The 26,064-nt window shown below is 50.1% G+C and overlaps 9 protein-coding genes across 9 annotated transcripts; 7 read left to right on the top strand and 2 right to left on the bottom strand.

The window, feature by feature from the left end:
- Positions 1–128: 128 nt before the first annotated feature.
- Positions 129–1,430, top strand: BGZ61DRAFT_367503 (major facilitator superfamily domain-containing protein; the record flags this gene model as incomplete). Its single annotated transcript, XM_046241790.1, has 2 exons — positions 129–767; positions 870–1,430. 2 exons carry the CDS (start codon positions 129–131, stop codon positions 1,428–1,430), a joined length of 1,200 nt encoding a protein of 399 aa, XP_046096841.1.
- A 510-nt stretch (positions 1,431–1,940) lies between these two features.
- On the top strand, positions 1,941–4,725 carry BGZ61DRAFT_141826 (uncharacterized protein). The gene is made up of 2 exons (XM_046237285.1): positions 1,941–3,629; positions 3,686–4,725. The coding sequence occupies exons 1-2, from the start codon at positions 2,027–2,029 to the stop codon at positions 4,618–4,620; spliced, it is 2,538 nt and encodes an 845-aa protein (XP_046096842.1). The 5' UTR covers positions 1,941–2,026; the 3' UTR covers positions 4,621–4,725.
- Positions 4,726–7,942: 3,217 nt separating this feature from the next.
- Positions 7,943–9,305, top strand: BGZ61DRAFT_462559 (uncharacterized protein). Its single transcript, XM_046247316.1, has one exon. The coding sequence runs from the start codon at positions 8,003–8,005 to the stop codon at positions 9,050–9,052; it is 1,050 nt and encodes a 349-aa protein (XP_046096843.1). The 5' UTR covers positions 7,943–8,002; the 3' UTR covers positions 9,053–9,305.
- A 59-nt stretch (positions 9,306–9,364) lies between these two features.
- On the bottom strand, positions 9,365–11,656 carry BGZ61DRAFT_561974 (amino acid permease-domain-containing protein; the record flags this gene model as incomplete). Its single annotated transcript, XM_046255832.1, has 8 exons — positions 9,365–9,721; positions 9,771–10,023; positions 10,077–10,213; positions 10,293–10,449; positions 10,502–10,803; positions 10,872–11,283; positions 11,336–11,364; positions 11,418–11,656. 8 exons carry the CDS (start codon positions 11,654–11,656, stop codon positions 9,478–9,480), a joined length of 1,773 nt encoding a protein of 590 aa, XP_046096844.1. The 3' UTR covers positions 9,365–9,477.
- A 3,108-nt stretch (positions 11,657–14,764) lies between these two features.
- On the top strand, positions 14,765–16,721 carry BGZ61DRAFT_510079 (cytochrome P450). The gene is made up of 2 exons (XM_046252042.1): positions 14,765–15,290; positions 15,344–16,721. The coding sequence occupies exons 1-2, from the start codon at positions 14,832–14,834 to the stop codon at positions 16,526–16,528; spliced, it is 1,644 nt and encodes a 547-aa protein (XP_046096845.1). The 5' UTR covers positions 14,765–14,831; the 3' UTR covers positions 16,529–16,721.
- A 346-nt stretch (positions 16,722–17,067) lies between these two features.
- Positions 17,068–18,323, top strand: BGZ61DRAFT_462562 (Endonuclease/exonuclease/phosphatase). The gene has a single exon (XM_046247317.1). It carries the CDS (start codon positions 17,107–17,109, stop codon positions 18,262–18,264), a length of 1,158 nt encoding a protein of 385 aa, XP_046096846.1. The 5' UTR covers positions 17,068–17,106; the 3' UTR covers positions 18,265–18,323.
- Positions 18,324–18,975: 652 nt separating this feature from the next.
- On the top strand, positions 18,976–20,115 carry BGZ61DRAFT_539051 (phenylacetaldoxime dehydratase; the record flags this gene model as incomplete). Its single annotated transcript, XM_046254731.1, has 1 exon — positions 18,976–20,115. One exon carries the CDS (start codon positions 18,976–18,978, stop codon positions 20,113–20,115), a length of 1,140 nt encoding a protein of 379 aa, XP_046096847.1.
- Positions 20,116–21,273: 1,158 nt separating this feature from the next.
- Positions 21,274–22,536, top strand: BGZ61DRAFT_499104 (nitrilase; the record flags this gene model as incomplete). Its single annotated transcript, XM_046251361.1, has 2 exons — positions 21,274–22,363; positions 22,487–22,536. The coding sequence occupies 2 exons, from the start codon at positions 21,274–21,276 to the stop codon at positions 22,534–22,536; spliced, it is 1,140 nt and encodes a 379-aa protein (XP_046096848.1).
- A 1,502-nt stretch (positions 22,537–24,038) lies between these two features.
- Positions 24,039–25,100, bottom strand: BGZ61DRAFT_499105 (uncharacterized protein; the record flags this gene model as incomplete). The annotated part of the gene is made up of 4 exons (XM_046251362.1): positions 24,039–24,443; positions 24,476–24,541; positions 24,572–24,668; positions 24,778–25,100. 4 exons carry the CDS (start codon positions 25,098–25,100, stop codon positions 24,039–24,041), a joined length of 891 nt encoding a protein of 296 aa, XP_046096849.1.
- Positions 25,101–26,064: the final 964 nt, after the last annotated feature.

Consider the following 26,064-nt stretch of genomic DNA (forward strand, 5'->3'; position numbering starts at 1 on the left):
ACGAACCAGACATCACCCTTGGTGATAATGACGATGACCTGAGCTTTCGACTAAGTGACCAGACTTGTCGTCAAAGATGGCGCACAAGTGTTCTTGGTGAGGCCTACGCTCAAATTCATATATGGGTGATGATTAATTGCTCGATAGTGGTGCTCTGCTCTCACTTCGTGGTCATGAATACCTGGGGCTTTACAAACTCTTTTGGGGCGTTCCAAACCCATCTTACCGACACCCTGAAATCCTCGCCGTCCACAATATCCTGGATCGGGTCGATGCAAATTTTCCTACTCTTCTTCATGGGTACCATGTCGGGGCGTCTGACTGATTCAGGGCATTTCAGAGTGGTTTTCTTCGTAGGATCACTCGCAACTGTCGTCGGCATCTTGACATCTTCATTCTGCCATCAGTTTGGGCAATTCTTTCTCGCTCTCGGCGTCGCTGTGGGTGTAGGTAATGGGTGCTTGTTCTGCCCAATGCTCACGGTCATGTCGCCGTACTTTGATAAGAGACGAGCAATGGCGATTGGGATTGCTGCGTGCGGCTCTGCCTCGGGCGGTCTGATTTATTCCAGCATTGCACGTCAACTTGTTCCATCAGTTGGATTTCCATGGACTATGCGCACGATTTCCCTGATTCAATTTGCTCTTCTGGCTGTCGCAAATGTGTACCTCCGTCCGAGAGTACCCGCGAAAAGCTCTTCACCGTGGGTTGACTGGGCGGCTTTTCGGGATATGAGGTATAGTTACTACACGATGGGTTCCTTTTTTGTGAGTAACCCTGGTGAATGAACAACTGCCTGTGTGCGTCATAGCTCGCAAAGCCTTTGTTATCTCCCAAGTCCGCAGTACACATTGGCTGACAATCACTAGTCCTTGCTCGGTTTATATTTCTCTTTCTTTTATCTCGCTGCCTATTCTCGTACTATAACAACACCGTCGCTAGCCTACGAGGAGTCTCTCAACCTCCTTTTAATACTCAATGGTGTCAGCGTAGTTGGCCGTTTGGGTTTCAACTACGCTGCGGACCGGTATGGAACTATCAATGTCTACATACCTGTGGCCTGTGCTACAGCCATCATCCTTTTTGCTTGGATTGGCGTCAAAGATGTGCCGGGAACTTACGGTTGGGCAATTGCCTGTGGCATCACTTCTGGTGGTGTGCAGAGTCTTTTTCCTGCCGCCCTGAGTTCTCTCACAGAAGACACGCAGAAACTCGGCGTCCGAATCGGTATGATCTTCACCATCGTTAGTATTTCTAGTTTGATAGGTCCCCCGATTAGTGGAGCTCTGATCGATGCCCTAGATGGGAGGTATCTCGGCGCTCAGATCTTTGCTGGTACTTCCATGTCTCTTAGTGCGCTGTTCCTAGTCGCTGCACGAAGAGTCGGCCGCAAAGCCAAACCAAGCTTTGGACCTTCAGCGTCAGATTGATGACGTTAAGGAGGGGGGGACGGGAATGCAATTGGGAGGGGGATGAATGGCTCTCACCATTGTAAGTCAAGGCTGCCTCTGGGACGACTCATCACGTCATTATCAACGTGTGATTGAATAGAATCTTCGACCACATCGAACCTGATATCTTACGCGCTTCCGCCTAAGACAATACTTCACATCAACTGCACTCCACGGCCGCCTTCTGCGAATGCACTTATTGCACGTCTCAAATCAAGGCGCGGAGCGACGGCGCTGATTCCCCGTGCATTAACGATTAAAACCCTCCAAACAGACTACGGCGATGTTAAGAATAATCGCTTTGACTAACTATTGACTCATTGCTTCAGACTTCCTCTCACCTCGAGGTCCGCAAGCAGCAGAGCAACGTCATTTCATTGGCTGGATCGGCCTTCCGGAAAGAGCCTAGCGATGCTCATAGGGATAAATTTGACACGAATTTTGTGGGCCGGCTTCATTTTCTCCGCTCAGTTCTTGGAGACTCCGTGGCGTCATCTCCCTTGCTCCTTGCGTTGAACTCGATTATTTCTCGTCTTGCCCAATTCTATTTGTAAAAACGATAGGAGTTTTCCAGTATGGCGGATCATTATGAGCTGGAATTCTCTCACAATACCGCCCTACTCGCCACTCCCGGTGCCTCCGAGGACACCGATTTCATCCTCGATGGGAACGCGTTGGCCTTCAACGATGCGAGTTTGCCCTTTGATGGCGGCAACGACTGGGTATTCGACGACGCTGGGTTTGCCTTTGACAACACCGACTTAATCCTCAATGTTCATCCCCTCGACACTGAGGCTGAGGGCCACTTTCCCTCAGGAATACCCTATTCCTCGAGGATTGTGCAAAGTCCCGATGACTCTGCCGTTGAAGTCCATGTCCCTGAAATTCAGACCTGGGTCGGCAGTCTGGGAGACCTTGATGATCGCCGCATACAAGTCTTGCACCATAACAGACAAGAAAATGACGATGTGCCCCTCGGTGCGCTAATCGACGACACAGAGTTTCGGAAAGATCAACCTAACCTTCTCGCTCTTCCGCATGATATTCCAGTCGTTCCCAAGACTGGGAAGCGATTTTCCTCAAGCGCCCTCAGAGTACTGAAAAATTGGCTGATGAGCCATACGAATCGCCCTTATCCTGCGGTCAGAGACGTAGAACTTCTCGAGAGACTGACCGGCCTCAGTAAACAACAAATTCTGAACTGGTTCTCCAATGCTCGTCGACGAAAGAAGTTTTCTCTATCCACATCCCTGGCACACACTGCGCAATCCTCAGAAACTCCACCTCTCGAGATACCTCGTCCGCGTCCGCCTACCCCAATAGTCGGACACATGAATCCCCTGGAGAGATGGCAAAACTCTCCACCTGAAGACGACCCGGCCAATCTCAGTGCGATTGTACGTGCATTATCTGAACCACCGACAGATTTAGACAATTTGGCCGGTACTCGCTCAACAAACCATACACTTGCACGGTCCCAAGACAATACTTGCTCCGTCAGCAGTACCGGCACATCCGACTCGAGCCGAAGTTCTCGTGCTTCTGCTTACTCGCACACTTCGCAAGCTTCGGGCCATTCCCTCGGCTACCTCAAGAAAACTAGGAAGCGAAGAAAGCGAGCCAATGCCAAGAATGAAAGCAATGCCCGCAGAGCCCTGATTCAAGTCTCTCATCCTTTCCAGTGTACTTTCTGCACAGAGACATTCAAAACGAAACACAACTGGCAGCGACACGAACAGTCCTTGCATTTATCACTGGAGCAGTGGCAGTGTTCACCTCACGGCCCTACGGCTGTCAATGCGGATCTAGAGTCTGTATGCGTTTTTTGTGGGCTTATCAGTCCCGATGACGACCATATTGATACTCATAACTACGGATCGTGCCAAGAGCGCGAGAAGGAAGAGCGGACATTTTACCGAAAAGACCATCTCATACAACACTTAAGGTTTATGCACAACTCCCAGTTCAGGAAGTGGCCAATGGAAGACTGGAAACTCAGCCTCACCGGAGAGATACGGTCTCGATGCGGATTTTGCAAAGTTCATTTGACTTCATGGGCGGAACGGACTAACCACCTGGCTGAACATTTCAAGGAGGGGAGGACAATGGCTGACTGGAGCGGCGATTGGGGATTTGAAAACCCTGTGCTTGATATGCTTGAACATTCTGTCTCTCCATGTAAGGATCTCTCATACTGTTAGGATCGCACATGAAGCTTGCTAACACGCTCATAGATCTAATACAGTACGAACGGAATTCTCCTGCGCCATTCACGCCTCATTCAGGAGCGCCTCATAGTCCCACCAATGCGTTCGAACTGATCCAACTAGAACTGGACTATTTTTTTGCGAACCACAAGGAAGCCAATAACCGCATACCTTCAAACACGGCAATGCAATACGAAGCCTGCTGCATTGTTTTCGGCGCTGAAGCCTGTCATCCACACTCCGATAGCCCTGCGCAGTCCTGGTTACGCGATCTGATCATGTCGTCAGAAAAAATCACAAAAGACGCTCGACTTCGTCCTATGAAAAGTGCAGCTAGGTCCCGACTCACCATGTTGAACATCTACGGCAAAGATGACATCTTTGAAAACGATCCACTAGAGAGTCAATTGCGTCAGCACGTTGACATGCTTCAGCTACTGAATTTCGAGGTGGGGGATGATGAGCTCCAACACGAGGCATACAAACTTGTCAATCAAATGTCAGACTCTTCAGTAGTGTTCATAAAGCTGTTATACGATCTGATATACAGCTCGACGCATTGGTTGGTGCCGTTTCGCCTTCGCGCAGGGCTGGAACCTGCAAAAGTCCTGTTGCATACCACTAGCAACAAAGACTCTACGACACAGTGTCCTTTGACTGCTAGCATAGATCTTGGGACAGAGGTGTTGGGCCAGGACAGTTTTATTACAGCAGATCAACAACCGAGTTCTTCTACTTTTCAACCCACACCGGCTAGATTCTCTACCGGCGAATCTGGACAAGATGTTGGTATTGGAGCTAAGAAAGTCGTTCTTATCAACGATAACAATTTATATCGAATGCTCACTAGAGAGCTATATCGGTTTGTAGCGAGTGCAATGTCACCACTCAATCCAAACAGCCACATACCCACTGATGAAGAGCTTCAGTTTCAAGCACGGTGGATTATGTACGATGAGTGAGTGAAGACCACGTCCTTCGTATACCGGTTTAGTACTACATGCTTACGATCTTAGTGATGACCCATGGAATCAGACCCCGGCTGATAATCCTGACTGGCTTCAAGATTTTAAGAGAGATGCTGGGCTTTGATAAGTAAAGGCGATACTAGCAATGCAAAATAGCCGACTGGGAGTGTATGGAATGATGGGTATTTCAAAAGAAGATGATCTTCAAGGCATAGAACATCTCGACCATTGTATGGATATGCTTCGATAGAGCTTAATGGTAATACTCGTACTGTGTAACTGATGCAGCACTACTAACACTGAACAGTGCAATGCAGATATAACTTCATCGACATTTGCTAGAGAGAAAAAGGGCAGCCCTGGTAATGCTGTCGCAATGTCCTTCGTAACTGTCAAAGTTTTGATGATGTTCAAACATGGGCTTGGGATAGAGGATTCCATACTAGTAGTGTTAACCTGACAGTGGCTGTTACTGATGACTCGTTAGGATGGGGAGATTATACATACATATCTTAGAGGGTTATCCTCTACTAAGTAATGCTAAGTGCATAATAAGCAGTGTCAACTATCACTGCATTACGAACTATTTATATCTTTTTTGTCACGCCGCTCTTCGCTATTAGCCTCGAAATCGCATGGCAATGATACCCTAGAGAAAGGAATGGCTAATACCATGACATGTGCCCTCTGAGGCCGATTTCTCATATCAACCGAACTCTCCTCCAATCTAAATTGCTTTCGTCAAAGAAATCGGGGTAAGATTCGTCCACGTAAGGATGTTGATCCACCAATAAAGCGCCAATTCGCGTTGCCGTCTCATCATCTGTCCATTCAACCACAAGCAGAAATCTCCGATGAGCATTGCTGCTAAGATGACAGTCGCCAAGAAGAAGACATGCCCAAGAGCCATCGTCTAGATGGCCAATGAGTTATTTTGGCTTCCAAGGCGGTAGAGCCATTCTTGTGAGACATAATTTGTGCATCCCCACCGTCCAGCGCGCCCAATCATCAGGGTCAGGTTCTGTTTCGTCTGTTTCGTCCGTAGAATCGTCAGTACTCTCTTCATCTTCGTCATCTGTGTCTGGTACGCCGACATATTCTTCTCGAATATTAAAGAAAAACAAAGAAGAAGGAACGGCTCGCGCCTCAAATCGAAATGCTACCACCCGATCTAGGTGGTAGTGTTCCGGCACTTGCCCAGTTCTCAACAGGTGTTCGGTGGACCGGGTACTCTGACCGTCTCGAAATTCAAAATGCACGTCTCGAATTTTTGAGTCGCATGAATGAATCCCAGAGAATGGAGGACCATCCATCTCACCGCACCAGCCCAACCAGCCCACGTCTAGGAGGGAAACCGGAGCCTCCGTCGTGCAGATGTCCCTGTGAAGTGGTACCAGGACATAGAAACAACCAAACGAGTTTCGACATGCTGAGAACCTTCGGCCTTACTTGGCAAGACGCACGGCAGACCACTTATGTTGAGCACAGGTGGCTCAACTCTCAGTACGTGCTCGAAAGTATGGGAGTTCCAATGGGAATACTGAGAGAATTAAAAGTATTCCGTGAGCCTCTCACACTCCATTTTCAGTTGCAGTAGTTCCAAAGCAGGGCACCAAAAAGAGCGACGGGATATTTTCGAGTGTGTAAGTGGTTTCTTACGTATCTACTGTTGCTTCATCGTCGGATATTGGGACATACTTCTCATCAACTGCGCTTAGGAGCAAGAACTACTGAGAATCGGAAGCACTCGACCTAGCAAGTGATTGCTTGATTGTGCTGTACAGAACGTATGTAGTCGAGTTACAGAGTTGACGTGTGATGATATCTTTCTTTACTCCAAATCTATTCTTTCTAATTGAATGTTGATAGAAATAAATTTATATTTTGAGTGCAGCACATATTAAGCAACTCCCAATATTCCCTATGTGATGTCTTTCCCATTGATAGGCTATGATAAAAATCTGGATATTCTCAAAATCAGTAGTTGTATGTATGTGCCAGTGGTTAAACTGGTGCAGTCATACGTGATGGACTGGTTCATTTGGACATTCATCAAACTCGAACCAGGTAGCCTAGTCTAGCAGGCTTGAGTACAATTTAACATGATACGCTACCTAATCCAGGCCAGGGGCGGTATGAAGAGTGCGATGATGTATTGGAATGATTCTAGGCGAGAGACGAGTCATCTACAGCATCTTGAATGAAACTGATACATCAACTTGAAACAACGGAGCCTGCACCCTCAGCCCTCAGCAGCTTGCAGGCTGAGAACAATAGTTTCAAAAGACGGCTCCGACTTCGTTTTCCACTCTTCAGTCCAGACAATGTTTCCATCCTCAATCAGTCGAACCTTATATGTCGCAGGGTCTTGGGAGGTGGTCATGGTCTCCATGTGCCACTTCCCGCCGGTGGTAGACTTGCAGTCACCATGGATGCGGTGCCAGGTCCCAACAGGCTTCCAAGAGCCCGTCATGCTGGCTGCGTCGAGATTGTTCACGTAATCTGACAATTTTTGTTTCTTGGCCTGTAGGGACCCGTTCTAATTAGCACCTTTTTCCCTCTGCTTGAACAAACAAGATCTTAAGATAGCAGCTTCCCATATCAATACCCTCAGCTTAAGTCTAGCAAGCTCACCATTTTAGAGACCGCCGTAGTTTGATACACAAGTAAGGGGCGAGGCAAGCCTATTGCTTTACTGTATGTTGCCAAGGGGTGGTGATTATCGAGATCTTGGACCGCAAGCTATCGTCTGACGAAACCAAGGAGCATCAGCCCTCATATACAAAATATTCTGCTCTCGTGCGGGGTCAGAGGTACATCTGCTGGCCTCAAAATTGCCTTGCCTATGCCAATCGCGTGGGATGTGTAACCACGACGCTCGGTTGTTGGACTCGCCAGACAGTCTCACCAGGCGTGGGGGTTGAAATGAACCATGTCATTGGCTCTTTTGATGGCCCCTTTCAAGCACATTGTGCACTTTACCCTCTTACATGCCGGCTCAAAGTATCACTTGCAGTTGGGTGATCATCTGATGTGAATGTGCAACGCTCTGGACAACACACTGGGTGATATTGGCCTATCGGGTTGGATGACCTGCCACACTCGGATCACCCCGTCACTGCTTCTAGGCACACAGATACCTTATTCCTGTCACCTTTAGTACCTAGTCATTGTCGTGCACGTGTTTGTCTCGAATCTTCCAAGCTACGAACCTATGTCAGGGTGATACAGGGTAAGTTGATGCCTTAGGCCGCCATCAGGAACCTATCACTTTTAGGCATCCAACTATGCATTCTCCTCCTCCATTCTCGCGATACCCAACAGCACGATTCTTCTTATCCTACTCACCCCTTACTGTCTTCCATTGAATCAAAAAATGGAAACATCCGCGTCAATATCTCAATATGCGGATCATAATCCCTACCCCGTTGGCCAAATTCTACGCCTGAAAGCCGCTCTCAACAACTCGACACCTGGAGACTACTCAGAGCTGCTAGTACGAGTGAAGCGGCAAAATCGGCCATGGACACTCTCTTGTGGCATGGTTGTCGAGAATTTGGAAGACGTGAGCGACTCAGATGATGACCGAGGCCTACAACAGGGTCAAGGGCTTGGAAACGACCGGGAGGCATTCCTGAAGATTTTCGACAGGAGATACGCGCAACAACTCCGAGATGATAATGGTATCGAAGAATGGTCGAATCTTATCGAGCAAGAATTTTTGGATGGTATACGATCTGGGAAGATGGATGACTTCCTACGCAAACTTCGCTCCGACAAGCAATTTCAACAAGACACCGAGGATGACTGGGACGCAGCTGAGAACGAGGCCTTTCTGTGGGACGAGGTGTCAAAGTGTTTCAAATCAGAGGTTGCAGCATATTCCGTCCTAACAAAATACCAAGGAGAGTTGATTCCTCGTCTTCTTGCCGAAATAGCTCTCGATATCTCCCCGCCTGATCCAGCCCTCGGCGCACAACAACAAGAGCTATCTCGGGTTAAGGGCATCCTTCTCGAGTATCTTCCAGGCTTTTCTCTGTCTTCAATTACGCAACGTGCTCCCCAGGCGGCATGGCAGAATATTGTCGACCAAGCAATTAAGATAGTTCACGTTTTAGGTGACAACAACATTCTCAACACAGATGTTCGTCCCGACAATTTTGTGGTAGTTCCCAAGCGGAGAATAGCGCAGGTTATGGATGAGGAAAATAGTGCAGAATACCGGGTTTTCATGATCGACTTTGGTCAATGCAGGCTCCGCAGAGAGGATGAGTCGGATGCGGAGTGGGGGCGGGCGAAATGGATTCAGGATGAAGAAGGTGCTGTCGGAGCCGTGATGAGAATGATGCTGGGAAAGATTGGCTTTGAGCTTGATTACCGGCCGTCTTGGAGGTATTTGGAATGGGCACCTGGGGAGGATGATTGATGAGGGTTGCAATAAGGAATAGAAAATTCCTTCCTGTGGAGTCCATCCGTTTGCATCCTATCATAACATCGGGGATCTTTAGGTGCCGAAGTGAAGATACCAAGATATCTTCGCTGGAGATTCCCTACCTGCTGATGGAGAAACGATCACTCTCATCTTCGCTGGTGCATCTTCAAATCCAATATCATATTGCACACGCATCGCACTACGGTTTATTGCTCGATTTTGACGTTCGTTATAACACTAGTGATCTCCAGGACGTAAATCGCAAATATGTATTTGTGGCATGATGGGGCATCCTCGAGCTAGCAGGCCGAAGCGAACCATTTTGGCCACGTCACACAAACGGATGGTGGCGGACTACCGCATAAGAAACGAATTAGAACTGAATATAAGCCGACCCGGCTTTCTCTCAGCTTTCTCCCCTATTGATAGGTCTTGACCGAAACCGACTCAACCAAATGGGGGACATTGCCGCGATGTCGAAGGTTGCCCGCTTCGTCGTGTTCCTCGTCCCACCTGGCCACTTCACTCTTTGGGACCTTGACAATACGATGAGTATTGGCTCCATTGTCATCGACGCTTACAGTCTCAGTTCGAACTTCGTATCCTCTCCATTTCGGGAGTAAATACATCCAAAACACGTAGTACAGACCGCACACAATGATGCTTCAACCAGGTCAGTCGGTTAATCGTAGCAGATCGGAAAGTCACTTACATGGCAATACCAACAACGCAGTACGTAGCGTACCAGAAACTCACGTCCCCGGCATAGGCTCCGCCCTTCGGTGGCCACCAGGGCATAGCGAGGATGAAGACTTGGATGGCATTGTAGAAGATGACAGCGACGTGCCACGCTCTGAAGCCAGATCGGCCAACCCCGGAACGCTTGCGGCGGCGGCGAAGGATATAGACTCCGAAAGCCATGGCAAGATTGAAGAGGGCCGAGGGGTAGGTGTTTAAGCTGACAACTGTGCGTGAGTTAGCAAAGTATTCATACCGTAGGCCAGCTTGCATGTATTACCAAAAGTAAAGGCGTCACCGGCAGGAGGCGCGACAATCATGATAAATGTCAATACCCATTTCAAGAGGTAGGGGCCTAGGGGAGTGTTGAATGGCTTTGTGGACACCCAGAAGTTGGTCCAAGGGAGAACGCCTTGTCTGAGGCTGTGTTAGCACATGCGTACGGCTACAGCACCAAGCCCATCGTAGCTAGGCGATATTTATAGGAATATCTTACCTCCCGATTTCTCGAAGCATTCGCGAGGAGCCGATCAAGACGGCGAGAAGATTGCCGAAGGAGCTGAGCAACACAAGAAAGTTGAGGACGTTGGCTGCCGCCTTGCTGTCTCCGAAGAGCTTGCTGAAGAAAACAGAAGCGGCAATCTCACTGGCCTCTGCAGCGGTGATTAGAGAGCAGTCTGCGATGTGAGGAAAGCTCAACCGTACCTTTGAATTCTGCCTTAGGGACCACTGCAAAATAGGCAATGTTGCACAATATGTATAGAATCGCGACCACACCCAAAGAAACGGCGCCATTTCGCTTCAAGGTGGGGATTGGGTTTTTGATCTCGTTGACCACATTGAACGAGTTCCAGTATCCAGCATAAGAGAAGACGATGCTGACAAAAGCACTAGCGAGATCATTGCCGTTTGGTGTATCTCCTTCAAATGCGTTGCGGAAGTTGGCTTTCGGGTCCGGAATTCGATCTACATGGCCGCCCAGGACGACCAAGCCGGCGATGCTTATGCTGCATGCTGAGGTTAATGACTGATGTCTTCAGGTATTAGGGCATAGGATGTCAGTGTAGTTACTTACAAGATCAATGTCAGGAGTTTGAGGACACCGATAAAGTTAGACAGCCAAAGCGAGTATTTGTTGTGTGCAATGACGAAAACAACAGCAAGTGTGTATGCAGCAATAGCTACACCTCTCATTTGCCATTCCGTGGGAGTCGAGCCGGTCATTCTCCATAGGTATCGGGACAGGACGACTGCGTTGCTACTGCTGAACGACAGCAGCACAGACTGGATCGCAAACGTAACCGGGAAGAAGTGTTTCGGTCGGGGGTATGCCTGTTCCAGGTAGACGACTTCGGAGCCGCTGCGGTTGGGGAAATAGCTGGCCAGTTCGAGGTAGACGCTGAAGCCAGCGGCAGCCATGAGGAAGCCAATTACCCAAATGAAAAGGGCCAGACCAACAGATCCCGCTCTGTTCAAGATACTCGCGGCTATTCAAAGTCAGTTGAGGCTATGGACCAACTTCACCAAGACCCGACTCACGCGTTGAGAAGATACCAGTGCCAATCATCCTAAGCGCATCGTCAGCTCCAGCTCCAGCAGTCGCCACTACCACTTGTCTTACATGTTGATATTCAAGAAGATGACGGTTATCCAGTTGACGTGATACCCCAAGGGGGACTTGGCCTCAACAGGAGCACCGACGGCCTCCTGGTAAGACGGTTTGGACCCGTTGCCTCCTTGGACACGTGTGTACGCGAGCCCTCCATCGTGAATAATGGACGCTTCCGAGTCGCTTGCTTCCCTGTCAACTTCAGGGCTCTCTTCAGGCTTGGAGCCTTTAAAATAATCGGCAAACCCCATATTCGCTACCAGCCCGAGCTGTAGTCCGTTCTGTTGCTTATAAGACCGGAAAACCTGGTGTGGGTTAATTCTTGCTCAACCCAACACCGTAGTATTATATATATAAGGCTTGTTCGGGCTGACGCGTATCTCATCCCACTATTTGCGTGAAAAGCAACGCCTATGGCACAATTGCCACTGCATCGCCCGACGATAGCGGTGCCACGCCTCGATCCCACCGGAAATCTAGCCTCTTTTGACATTTACCCCATGTTCGGGGATCCCACGCCGCCACCCGACTGCCTCTTACAAATGTAACGCTTCGAACTGGAAAGTTGACGCCTTTCTTGGCTTGGTGACCTCATTGACCGAGCGTAGTAGCGTCCAACCGGGTGGCTTTAGGGAGGGTTTCGGCTAACAGATCCAGCATCAACGACGTTGCCTCGGATTAATATCGATCATGCTTAGCCTAGGGCATTTTACTTGCTACCTTCCTAAAGCGATACTGCTTGCACCGATCCAAGGATAGCTGAGAAGGCTAAACGAGGTTTAAATGTGGAGTTGGGTGTCGTGCTCGCTGGGATGTTATATGTCATCGGTAAGGCCGAGCCAACGAGCGCTTGGCCAAGCTAAGGGGGGCGAAAATAGAGGTGCAACTCCCACTGATGAACCTATAGAAGGTCTCGAACTTTCCACTTGGGTTTGGACATCCTAGCTTGTTTTTCAACTTTAAATGAATCGGGCTGTTCATATCACACCTTCTCGCTCATAGTACGATCCATCGTGTGAAATTCGGCAATTAATTTCTTCATTCTCTCCTTAGCTTCCCCTATATGTACTAAAAGTTCTGCAATAGCTGCAGGCGACTAAGAATCACGCAAAAGGTCTCTGAGCCTAGGCCCAAGACTTGACCACAATCCATCTCGTAGCGATGATTGAGTGACTGGGATGAAGTAATCGCCCGACGGCGTTAGTGTTGTTGAGAGCCTCGAGCTACCCCAAGTTCCCCTTTCGCGTCTGTGTACCGGTCGTGCTCTAACCTACTATGTATAGGGTATAGGGTAGGCCAGGACGGTAGTGCTGAACGGGTGAACCGTAGATTTATGGGAGCAGAGCGGTTATACATAGCCAGTATCCGTTATCAGGAAATGTGATTATTATCCAGTTTATCTTTTGAATTTTACTAAGTTGAATAATAAGATTAAATGGATAGCCGACTATGTCATAAAGAATATCCACAATATTTAGACATCAATACAGCTTCCTAGTCATTCGTTTTCACTGTCTGAGAGCCATCGTTTAAGCGTCCATTGCATATATCCGTGCGCGGTACGGTGGGCTAAGCAAAATCTTACAATATCGTTTCCTTTTTCGTCCAAGTCCAGTTAAACATGGCCAGTGATAAAAACCAGTCCGTGGCACGCGGTGACAACAATTGCTAATAAAACGGCCGTCGTGGCTTAGCCGACGTCCCCGCCTCCGCAACTATGGCGTATTGCAGCTCCCGGGCTGTTGAAGACAATCGCCTTACAATGGCGACATGTAAAATAGCCTTCTTAGACAGGCGAGCATGCTACGGATCTTGATCTTCGGCCGTCTTTATCACAGTATCATAGGCATGATCGTATTTGTCGGAATGGGGTACAGTCACCAGGTCGGTGAGAGTTTCGCGGAGCACCTCGGCCATATCTGCCCAGTAAGACATTCAAGGTAGAGAGATACAAGAAAGAACCTATGCTGCCACCTCATGTTTCTGCCATTTATGCGATATCCGAGGAGCTAGTACTGATCTTTCATCTGTCGCTCCAATAGTCCTATCCACAGTTCCCTTTTCGAGTCTAGGATGGCTCCTAATAAACAATGAGACCCGGAACACGTGGGATCCCAAATACCCTCGCATATCGCGTTTGTCGGCTGTAACTTCTAGTGAGTCTGTGTTGGTAAATAGCACGGCGATCGTAGCGTCGAAACCGAATGTCGCAAGGAGGGGAATCGCGTTTATGGTCTGCAGCCTGAATATCTCTTTCAGAAAGGTGTGGCGATGCTCTTGGCCACATTCATCCAGTGCGTCTGTTACTAAAAACACGCGTAGGTATTCGGCGACAATCTCCCTCAAGGCGTTGACGATACTACTCGCTGAGGGCCGGAAGCCCGTCGCATAGTATTTCTTGATCCTATATGCAGAAGACCAGCGATGGAGTGGCGACTTGAGCAGTTATTGAATGAGGTTGAAGAGCAAATTTGCACCAGTTTGCTCTTCCTGGAGGCTGAAATTGCAGTATAAATAGGCAACACATACTCTGGAATTGAAGACGGACAGGCGACACGTCACGGTCTCATTGAATCGATCCATTCATTTGCACCCTAGCGTCTCCACTGTAGCGCGTCTGGCCAATCAATACTCTATTATTGGAAATCCGGCGGGGAAATGGAAACGCGAAGGTACCTAAATCAATTGACAGCACGAAGTAACTTGGGCGAAATCGAGCTCTTCATTCAATGAGAGCAGCGAGGTCTCGACGGTAGGAGCTTATCAGCGTGGAATATGAGCCACAAATAGCCCATGCTCGCATTCAAGGTAGTGGTCAGCAACTCCCATCACCCGTATGCCTCAGGATTACACCACCCCAACCTCTTCGTCCTACCTACATTTCTGAGACATCACCAACGTCTATTTCATTATCTGTATTGAAAAGAGACCCTGTACTACGAAACCTCCGATAGATTGATATCAGGACCTTGGTCAGAAGGGGGCTCTGATAACCCCTCTTCCGGCCGGTCCGGATGACTGGAAGGGACGGAGATCAAGATCATCATCATCAATTTGAACCCTATTGCATTGATCAATTTGACCGTCACGAATCCATTAGTCTGCTATTCTCAGCTTTGACAATTGGAGCCTACTTTGGTGATTAGCGCTTACTTGTACAACGACGGTGAGCATGACATGCATGGCTAGCGAAGTTGGACGAATAATTTACCTTCAATTTGGCCGTGGTACGACGCCACCACGCCAATTGTTGAGCCGCCAAGTGGTTGGGGAAAAAGAAAATTACACCAGGGCTATCGTTATATGATAAGGGCAAAAGCCGTGTTTATACCCCTCACCTCCGTATTTAATCCGGCGGTGTCATATCACGGTCCTTCACGCGCCTCACCCACTCAAAGGCTGCGATTTAACACGCAATTGTGAGCCATGTTCTCAGCAACACTGGGGACCTTTGTGGTCGGCGGTGTGCTCTGGGCTTCCCTCAGCAAACAGTGTCTGGAACCAACGTGCTATCTCTCGCGCGGTATAGCCATCGGCATAGCCTGCAGCACATGGCTTCTGCTCTACAACATTGTTTTGTATCCTTTCTATCTCAGCCCTCTCCGACATCTTCCGAGCCCCAAGCAGCGCCCTCTCCATCGCCGTCTGCTAGACGAGGCGAGTTACGCCACGCTCGTCAGATGGATCAACGAGATACCGAATGACGGTCTGATCCGCTACTACGGCTTCCTCAATGCAGAGCGAGTGCTTGTTACGACGCCGCAAGGCTGCAAAGATGTACTTCAGACCCAGGGATACAACTACATCAAGCTCCCGTGGGCTTTGGAGGTCATGGGTCAATTTGCGCCTCGCGGTATCCTTGTCGCACCGCCCCATAGACACAAGGTATTTTTTCTCACGCCCAATTGATCGAAGGGTGAACTAACCCTTCGCCACAGATTGATAGAAAGCTCCTTCAGCCAGCATTCAAGTTCAAGTACATCAAGAGCTTATCTCCGATATTTTGGGCCGAGGGGGCCAAGTTTCTCAATGCCATTGAGAAAGAACTCCGTGATGCTGGAACCGGCATCATAGACATTGGAGCGAGACTCCATCACGTTACCTTGGACATTATCACACTGACCTCTTTCGGGGCTTCCATCAATGCTGTCGAGAACCCAACGTCGACCAAAGTCAAGCACTTCAGAAATCTCTTTGCCACCAAGAAGGACCATTTGATCTATCGCCGCAATGCATTTCTTCTCCCGTATTTCATCTATCGGCGACTACCGGTCAAGGCCAGACACGAGATCATGACGGCGCGGGATGTGATTGCGGATTTTATCCGGCCGTTGATCCAACAGCGACGGAAAGATGCGAAAGATGCAAAAGAGGGAACTTCGGAGCAGTACACGCAGGGCGACATTATCGCAACCCTGCTGCAGTCGGGAGAGACGTTTTCCGACGATTACTTGATTGATCAGTCAATGAACTTTATGGTGGCCGGCCAAGAAACCACGGCAACCGCTGTTACGTTTGCCCTCTACTCACTATCCCAGAACCCCGAGTTTCAGAGCCGTCTTCGAGAGGAGGTCCGAGAAAAGCTTCCTTCGCCATCTACAAACACAGAGGTCGACGCGGGGCTCGTCGAGTCGCTTCCCTATCTGACCGCCGTCTGCAACGAGGTCTTGCGTCTGTTTTCGCCCGTCGTTTATTGCCACCGACAGACCACGGCGCCTAATACGACGATCGGCCCCGTACCCATTCCGCAAGACACGGTAGTCACGGTGGCTCCAGGAGTGATTCACGAATCTCGACAGGTCTGGGGAACCCGAGCCGGTCAATTCGACCCGGAGCGATGGTTGACGAGAAAGGATGGAGAAGTCAAGGTTGATCCTCTCGGAGGGACGAATGACCCATGGGCCGTTATGCCCTTTACCTACGGGCCTAGGCAGTGCATCGGCGAGAGGTTTGCCAGGGGCGAGATGATGTCCCTTGTTGCGCAGTTGGTTGGCAGGTTCGAGTGGAAGTTCAAGGGGATTGGAAGAAATGGCGATAGGCCCATGAGTATTGTTCACACCGTGGTTGCTGGACCAGCTGGAGGTGGTGTTACCATGTATGCCAATCGTATCGGCGGGTGGTGATTGATGGCGGCGGTGGCGCTCGTGTGAGGCATGTTTGCGACGACCAGGGCTTTTGGGAAGGGTATAGAGGCTCATGATGAATGATAGATTACATTGTGCATTGGTTGTCTCGATGATCACTTGACTAACCTCTCCAGCTCTATGGTGTGTGTTGTAGGGCCCCAAGTAGCTTCCTCTTCATGGCCGTCTGCTGAACGAGGCGAGGCACGGAAATGCTTATCAGATGGATCAACGAGATTCCCATTTGTGAATAGGGAGATAGAGACACCCCAACGAGTAACTACGCACGTTTAATTATCGATAGTTGCAGCATTTACAAAGCAGAGGTAAACTTGGAGATGTGGATAATCCATTTAAGTCTAGGGTAGCCAGCCATCAAATCCGGGACTTGCACCCGTACGGACGTCACCCCTTAATCATCAATCAGATACGGATGATCTTGAGAAAGTCGCCGGTGAGTGCTCAGCCCTCTGCCAAGTTTTAAGCTGGATGAGGGCAGCTGAGGTCCGGCAAATCCGAATCTCCGACACGGCGAAATACGAGTCTTCACCTGTACCTAGATAAACCCAACTCCGCCCATGATCCACGTGGGGTCAGCATCTCACCCCCTCACTTTCTCACCATCTCATCTCAGCATGCCACAAGCAACATTTGGCTTCCGGGTGCTCGCCAGCTTGGTGCACGCCTACAACTCACTCCGTTACGGTCGTAACAGCATGGAGGCCCTTATGGGCCAGGCTATGAAAGATAACGCGACATTGCAGAAGACGTCGGTGCCGTGGAACGACGATGAGCCGCATCCGCAATCCTGGTACACATTCGACTCGGCGACTTCTTCCTGGGCTTCAAAAACGTCGTCAGACGATAAGGCTCAAACTGTAAATACTGGCGGAATCAACACCATCGCCCTCTACAGCTGGAACATCGACTTCATGCTTCCCTTCGCCGAAGCCCGTATGAAGCCAGCACTCGCCTACCTCGGTAATCTGATAGCCTCCAGCCCGCCTAACAAGGCTCCCGTCATCTTCCTTCAGGAGTGCACGCCCTCTGACTTGACCACTATCGCCTCCACGCCGTGGGTCCGGGAACGATTCCATCTGAGCGACTTGGACGCAACCAACTGGGCGACCTCTCTCTACGGCACAGTGACGCTCATCGACTCCCGCCTACCCATCACAGCGGCCTTCCGTGTACACTACTCCAAGACTCGCATGGATCGCGACGCCTTCTTCATCGACGTGTCTCTCGAGGGCAAGCCCGTCCGCCTATGCAACACCCACCTCGAGTCCATGGCCCTCAACCCGCCCTTCCGCCCGCCCCAGATGCAGATCGTGGCGGAATACCTGCGCGAGGAAAAGGTCCATGCCGCCCTGGCTGCGGGAGACTTCAACGCCATCCAACCGTTCGACCGCACGTTGCACACGGATAATGGCCTGAAGGACGCGTTCCTGGAGCTGGGCGGAAAGGAGGATAGCGAGGAGGGCTATACCTGGGGTCAGCAGGCCGCGACCAAGCTCCGAGAGAGGTTTGGGTGTTCGAGGATGGACAAGGTCTACTTCTGTGGCGGCGCTGAGGTGGTCAAGTTCGAGAGGTTTGGTGCGGATGTGTTGACCGAAGGAGAGGAGGAGAGCAGTCAGATCGTCGCCCTTGGCTTTGAGAAAGCGTGGGTGACGGACCATCTCGGTATCAAGGCCGAGGTAAATATTACCGCGGAAAAGAACGCGACCCGTGTCTAGAGTCGTCGACGAAGGCAGTTGTAGAACTAATAGAAGAACTGGAAGCATTGAGTTTGAAAGAGTTTGAACTCTCTTCGGCGTCAACGTGAAGAGCGTCTACCTCGACTCTAAGATCCTCATCCACGAGATGAAGAGAAACGGTCCGGGTTCGACCGTCGTCATATCCAGCGAGAATGCTCTCCGCATGGGCGCCACTCAGACCTGGTGCAACGTGACCAAGGCCGGGGTCTCGGCCGCAACTAAGTCCATGGCTCTTGAGTTTGCCGGGGATAGATTACCCCGGATCATGCACCACCTTTGGGGCTAACTACCAGGCACGGGTATGGTTGGTGTTCCACTGGATCCACCAACAACTATGGATTTTTTGGTGTTTTGCATGACACCATTCTTATAGGGCGGGACTAATTTTAAAGCCTACCGCGAGGCACATGTAGTTGGTGTTACAAACCCTGAAAATGGGCAAACGGACTCCGGCTGCAGAAAAAGAGACCGATGGAGAGCGTTCAGTGACCAGAATCAGAATCACCACAACATCGGATTCTAGAAATGAAGCCGAGCCGCTGAAGGTTTTACATACTGCGTCAGTCAGGCCAGTAGATAAACCGTGTTTGTCTCGCATCCATGGGGTAGCCTGACCAGAGGTTACCCATTCTCAACTCGTTTCATTCCTTAGCTGGGTTTGTTATCCGTGATATCCGTGATATCCGCAAAATGTCTTGCCCCGTACGTGTTTATCCTCTGCGCAAGCCGAAGAACCACCGCGTTCCGATTCCAAGATGGCAGCTTGCACTTGCCAAGACTGTCACGCACGTCTTCACGACCTACATTGGAGTCCAGATGCGCTCGGAGGACGAAGCCTCGATGCAGGCTCGAGCTCATGTTTCTTCTGCGATCAGAAATTGGCTCCAGGCGGATCATGGCCCAGGTGCATCGGAGTCTTTCACGATGATTGATGGAGCCGAGAAATCTGATTCCTTTATCTGGGTCTGCTACTGGCTTGATGGTGCCAAGTATCACCAGGCCCTGAAGCACCTTTCGTTAGCCACCCTATTCTCCGGTTTAGAGGAGAGAGGCCGGGGCTCTATGGGTATCTGGCGAGAAAGTTTTGCTACTGCCATTCCGAGACTAGAGACCAATTACTCCGGTCTTGATTATCTTCCGGGTTTGGCGAGGCTCCCAGGCGTAGGTACTGAGGAGCACAACCTTTCTTCTTATTGGGGCGCTGCGAGAGATCGTATTCCTGATTCTGCGCATGACCTATTTCCGAAAACACTCGCAACCCTGCCTCGTACGGTTCCTATAGGCCTTGGACAACACTTGCTCGGCAACAACCAACACAACCTCGTTCACATCCGGTCCGGCCAGTTTTGGGAAGATTGTGGCCAGCAAGAGGCCGATGCATACGAGAGGAAACTCGAACCTACACTGCACGAAGGACTCCGGTACCTCTGGGAGCATCCTAAAGAGACCGAAGCCATCGGTGTTCGTTATCTCCAGAACAAAGACGATGCCCCATCGAGCGGGCGACCTCGAAAAGAGACTTGCGGTACTGCTTTTTTCAGCGGCCTTGATAGATTGGAGCACTGGGCCAAGACTCATCCCTCTCATCTAGCTATATATCGCGGCGCACTGACGCACTATAAAGCATTTGGTGTTGCTAGGCTGTTGCGCACTTGGCATGAGGTTTCCATTTTGCGGGAAGGAGATGCAGTCTTTGAGTACATCAATTGTACTCCAGAAACGGGCGTGATCCAGACTGTTGAGCTCGAGGTCAAGGGCAGCTGGGACGATGGGATATCAAACGGGGAAGGGATGACACAAGCGCACACAAGGACAAGCGTAGCATGTTGAAATACGATCGGGCTGACGTCTGCTTTCAATATCCCGCATCATCCACCGATTCTCCTTTGAGTTTTCGAACAGCTCGCCGAGGCCAAACAGTCTCATATTAGCCCCCAAAGGCAAAAAAGCTTGATATTTGGTCATCGTGGCAGCATTGGGTAACAAATGCTTGAATTGTGGATAAAACTGTGTTTTTTTGACCTTGTGCCGGCAACTTGCTCACCTTGAGGGAGCAGACAGAAGTTAGATTAGTTAATGTCTGCAGCTTTTTCACAGGTCCGGAAGATCTGCCCGATGAAACAGTAGTAGGAGGTTGTCAAGGTGGAGGTAGCACGATTCGACAGCACGGGAACCAGTACGCCGAGTTCGCAGCGATGTTGTCAGGAGACAACACGAGTTCGACTGGTTACAGATACCTCGAGCTGGCATCACGAGGTCCGGAGCATCGGCGCTAGAGGGTAACATTATGCGTTGACCATGGCTTCTCCGCGGACGTCGATGACGACTATAGAAAGGTTGCTGCCGCGGTATTGAACTGTACGTTCCAGCCGTCTACACTCCATCCATCAAGCTCCACCCAATCTCCAGACATGCCACCAAATGTCCCTTTGCCAGCTCATGCAAAGCGTAATCTCTCGCCTCCTTCCACTACCTGCTTCCGGAATCATGCTATATCTAGATGGAGGGCCTGGATCATGGAGTCCTTCGCCACGTAAAAGCCCATCGACATCGGAAAGATCCCCATCTCGACAAAGCTATGAGCCCAGAGCTACCGGTAGTGGGTGTCAGGCCGATTAGGCACAAGCATGAGTGAGTGGCTTTGCCAGCTGTCCCTGCAGGCCTGCAGAGCGAGCACCAGGTCCCCACACGACGGGTTTAACAATGAACCCGTTCCGGACCACACCGACGAGAAGGGGTGTCAGCGTCAACCCCATGCTGATATGGAAAAGAGTTCAAGCGGAAGCTAGAATTAGTGCCGAATGCGGTCTTTGTTTTATTTGCCGCTGGTCCGAGCCGCCCAGCAGCTGCAAAAGCGGGACGACGCTGTTCGCTTCACTTTGAGGAATTCTGCGACATACACTATAAGTCAAGGTCTGAATTTCTTTATCGTGAAATCGCTGGACACCACACATCACACGTCTTGTCGAAACAAAAAAAACTTCAATCATGCCCTCTTTCTTACGGGTGGCCGCTTGCCACGCCTCTCCTGTGTTTCTTTCCGCCAAGCAAACAACAGACAAAGCTCTCACTCTCATTCGGCAGGCCGCCAGAAATAAGGCCAACCTCGTTGTCTTCCCCGAGACTTTCATCCCAGCATTCCCGATATGGAGTGCATTGCGCCCACCAACCGATAACCATGACCTCTTCAAGCGGATGGCCCTGGAATCTGTCTACTCTGATGGCGCTGAAATCAACGCCATCCGCAGGGAGGCTAAGAGTCTCGGCATTATAGTCAGTATTGGGTTCTCCGAGAAAGTCCGCTTCAGCAGCGCGACCTTGTATAACTCGAATATTATTGTCGGCGGCAATGGCGACGTTCTAGTACACCATCGGAAGCTTATGCCGACCTTCTTCGAGAAGCTTACTTGGGCTCCGGGCGATGGGCATGGGCTACGTCTTGCTGATACGCCGTTTGGAAAGATCGGAAACTTAATCTGCGGCGAGAATACAAACCCCCTTGCCCGATACACCCTCATGGCCCAGGGAGAGCAACTCCATATTTCGACATGGCCCGCCATCTGGCCAACAAGGGTTCCCAAGCCACCATCTAACCAGGACGACACATCTTCAGCGGGAATGGTACAGACATCGACTGTCTCTCGGGGCGCAAACTACGACAATGTCGCTGCCAACCGAGTTCGTGCAGCTGCGCACTGCTTCGAGGCGAAATGCTTCGGCGTTCTTTGCACAGGAAAGCTAGGACAGGACGCCATCAACGCGATATCATCAAGTGCTAGCCCCGATGCAATCCGGGCTCTGGAAGAGGCTCAGCAAGGCGCCACTATGTTTTTGGATCCGACAGGAGCACCGCTGCCAAGCTTTGTGTTTGAGCAGGAATCTCCTGTGCCAAAGGACCTGTTGCAGGACACAGAGGGAATTTTATACGCCGATATGGACCTGGAGGACTGTATTGAAGGCAAGCAGTATCATGATGTGGTTGGCGGATACCAGCGACTGGATGTCTTTGATTTGAGAGTTGATCGAACTCGGCGCGACCCTGTCCATTTCGTTGAAGATGCTCCTCCAGCACAATCAAGTCAGAATCGGGAACGTCCCGAGCGGGTCTTGGATACTACCAAGTGAGAATGAGGGTGGCAGATGATAAATATATTTCGTCGATGGAAAGCTCAGTCGCCAGTCGTGTAGGTTCGGTGACTAGAGGGTCAAGCAAGCAGACCATTGGGATCTAGAAACCCATTGACCCCTTGACAGCTAATTTCCAAGCTCATGGTGCCATCATCCAGTCGCCTCAGAAGAATAAGATCGAGAGGCACATGCCAAGAGATTGTCACGGAACCTCATCTCGCGCTTTATGCCCTGTAAATATGCGTTAAATCATGGCAATCTGGCGCCGTTAATAGAAGAGGCTGACAGAAACCAACCCAAGGCTACCTACTTCTCGGTATGGGGCTACAGCCTGCCTTGTAAGTCGTATGCGCCAAGAATTACTAACGGTACGACTAAGGTATGTGCCACAAAAGGCGAGGTGGGGACTGCGGGGGAATCGGGAGATGCGGGAGGGACGGAAAAAACGGGAGAACCGGAAAAGACGGGAGGAATGGGAGGAATGGGAGAAGCGGGAGAAGCGGGAAAGGCGGGAGAAACGGGAAAGGCGGGAGAGGCGGAGAGGCGGACGAGGCTGGTGATGCAGGGTATAGTTGTAAACCCGCAGGCTCTCCTATTGCAACTCATTTTACGGAGTATTAGTGTTAGACTTGTTCATTGGTGCGTGGAGCAATATGATGGCTGCATGTTGAGGCAATAGTCATCCTACGCAGGACGTTAAGCTCCCACGCTCGGTCGACAAGCGATGACCAGTACGTCGGCCGCGGTTCTGGAAACCTTTCTATATGGAGACAAGATAAGTATCGCCGCCGTCTTTTTATTTTCATAAGAGGGTGTTTGAGTTGAACCCTCCCTGTCCCCATTCCGACCGCAAAAATATGCCGCCTACAATACCATTGTGAGTGTACTGTTGATCTTTGAATGGACTGGGTATATGGTCTGTATTGTTGATACTATTGTTGGTGTTTTTTTCTACTGTTGAGCTTCTAGTCCCCCCTCTGGGTATGTGTACTAGGGCACCCTAGCCTCTTGATATGCTTCCTCAACATGGCCATTGCCGGCACCATGTACGCGCTAAGTATCGTCCAAGTTGAGCTACCCAGACTACTCGGTATCTCCAACGCCACATCACCTCTACCCTTCTCTGCCACCTGCTGCGGGTTATGTGTAGACGTAAGCATAGGTGATAGCCCCATTCAGCGCCATGGTGCTTGCTCCATCACTGGGAGGGGCACTGCGGTCTGGGGTCTGGCCATCGTGGGGGACACGGTGCCGGCTTCAGCATCCTGCCAGTTCTTATCTAGCAGCGCGTTGTTAGCCCAGAGCGTTTTGCCGACGCTTATAGCAGAGTTTTGGTGGCTTGGGGACTTGCTGGGATGGCAAGTGCTGTCATGAATGGCTTGCTGATGGTTATCGTTGGAGGTCCAAGCCTGGTTTCTCTTGCGTCAGGCATAACAGCTCTAGTTGGTATCCCATTTTTATATATTATCAGAATCAGGATGGAGGACAGGGGCATAGGGCAAAATATACAGAGCTTAGTATAGGCAAGATTCCCTCAATATAAGTGTGTGAACATTTCAATTTCGACGTCTTATTAATAGCAGTCCTCAAGTTGGCAAGTTAGAGATTTATGGACGATGACTGAGCTACCCATGGGTGTCCCGATGTCTCGTACTAATAGCCCTTATCCCAGTGCCACCCACCTCTGAACTGCCGCCCACAGTAAGCGGCTCGAAGTTAGGAAAGGTTTCCTCAATTGGGATTGAATCGATATCGAAAAGCCCGTCATCTACTAGCGAGCCTAGGGCAGCCATATATTTCATATATTGGGCCTCGGCATTAAACCGGTTGTCCTTAAATTCGCCCTCGATCGGTCCGGGGAGCAAGGTGCACTCCCCTCTATCTAGAATGTCTTTAGGGTCGTATTTCACTTCTACATCAACGCCTTTGACCTCCTTGACAACCCTGACGAGCTCGTTGAGCGTAAGGCGGTCTGCGATTGCATAGTAACGCTTATCCCAACTGGGAAGATCCAGCATTAAAGAGACGAGCTTGCCAACATCTTCAGAATGAGCGAAGGCACAGGAACGCTTCCATCTCCTGGGATAGCAGCAGCATTGCGCTCAAGGTGCAGCCATACAGTCTGACACTGAAGGTGAGATGGTATGCGAGGCCACACTAGATAATCAAGAAAGATTCCGGTGTGAATCAGGGCGAACTCTAGCGTCGACTTCTCGAGTCGGCGAAGTGTGTCAATCTTGAACGGAAAAGAGGGGCTCCGATGGCAATCCTAAGATCAACTTGTCAGTTAATCCTCTTTGCACAGGCTACAAAACCTGAGAAGATCAGTGGTTATGCTAGAACCAGCGATTATGCGAGGCTTACTCTGGCTTTGTCGGGATCCCAAACTCGCTCGGAATGAATCGTTCCGTACAAGGCGTTAGCTCTGAAGCCTCAATAAGGTTCAGCTGGGAATGGTGGTGACACTCGGTATATAAACCAATGGTTGAGATAACCGTATGAATTCTCTCTCTGTCGAGGACGCTTCGCAAGCTTTCAACGCTAGAGTAGTCGACAACGATGACGGGAGAGTTTTCGTTTGCGCGACGACTCAAGATGACAACCTCGTGCTTCCCTTCTCTTCGAATTGCATCGACGATTGCTTTTCCGAGGCCATCAGAGCCACCTGCAACAGCGACCCTGACCATTCTGGAAACTTTGCAACAGTAATTGACGTTCAAACAAGGTTATTAGCATACATCAAAGCCTACTGAAAAGGAAGAATTGGCCGATGATCCTTACTCCTCAATTAGAGGTTGACAGACAGCTCTTAAATAACGGAACGCTCGAGATTTTTAATCCAAAGGGTAGCGCTGAGGTTAGACTAGCAATTCGGAGCACGGTGTCTTGGACTTCCCGTGCCGAACATTAATTAGTCAGTGAGCAGAAGTAAAGGGGAGAATATATTTTCACCCGGGACTACAGCAGACAAGTCAGGACCATGGAAATACAGCTAAACGACCCCTGGTCTAAAACCGATCAAGCCTCACTCCCGGTGCGTGCAGCTTGCCAAATCAACTGAGGACCTTGTGGAGTCCATACCCACAACAGTTCTTTCCACTACATTGCTGCTTCCTTCGTTTCGAGTATAGTCCCACATGTCCATGCGAGATGCGGCTTGAGGATTGAGACTAGTCGTTGGGCATTTGCTTCGGCAACTCGGATGTTCGAGCGGACCGGACCTTGGGACCCGAGCCGGAGATCGTCTATCTATCATTGGCCCGCCAAATGGCATCACCGCTTGTGCTGATTAACCATTTCCACACCCGTATTCGTTTTTCGGAGAGATCATAATCCCGCCATTGCGTAAGAGGGGTCACCCGTGAAACGCTGGCGAAAGCAACTATGCGCAAGACATGTTCAATACCAACTCCCAGCCCCCTGAGACGTGCAGCTACTCGTGCATAAACAAAGTATCGACTCATCATGCTCACGTTGATTATAAAGCACCATCGGCGTTAGTTGCTGCTCTGGTTATGTGGGTTGCGCTCGTGGAGAAGCCGATTTCCCGGCTGCTAATTAGTCAGTTGTCCCAAGAACACACCGAGTTGTCAACCGTGAATTATGTTTGGCCCATGAGAAACATGTGGAGTCTGCGGAGGCATTCACATA

This window comes from Ilyonectria robusta (assembly GCF_021365365.1).
Source record: "Ilyonectria robusta strain PMI_751 chromosome Unknown BGZ61scaffold_32, whole genome shotgun sequence".
In the NCBI taxonomy this organism is placed as follows: domain Eukaryota; kingdom Fungi; phylum Ascomycota; class Sordariomycetes; order Hypocreales; family Nectriaceae; genus Ilyonectria; species Ilyonectria robusta.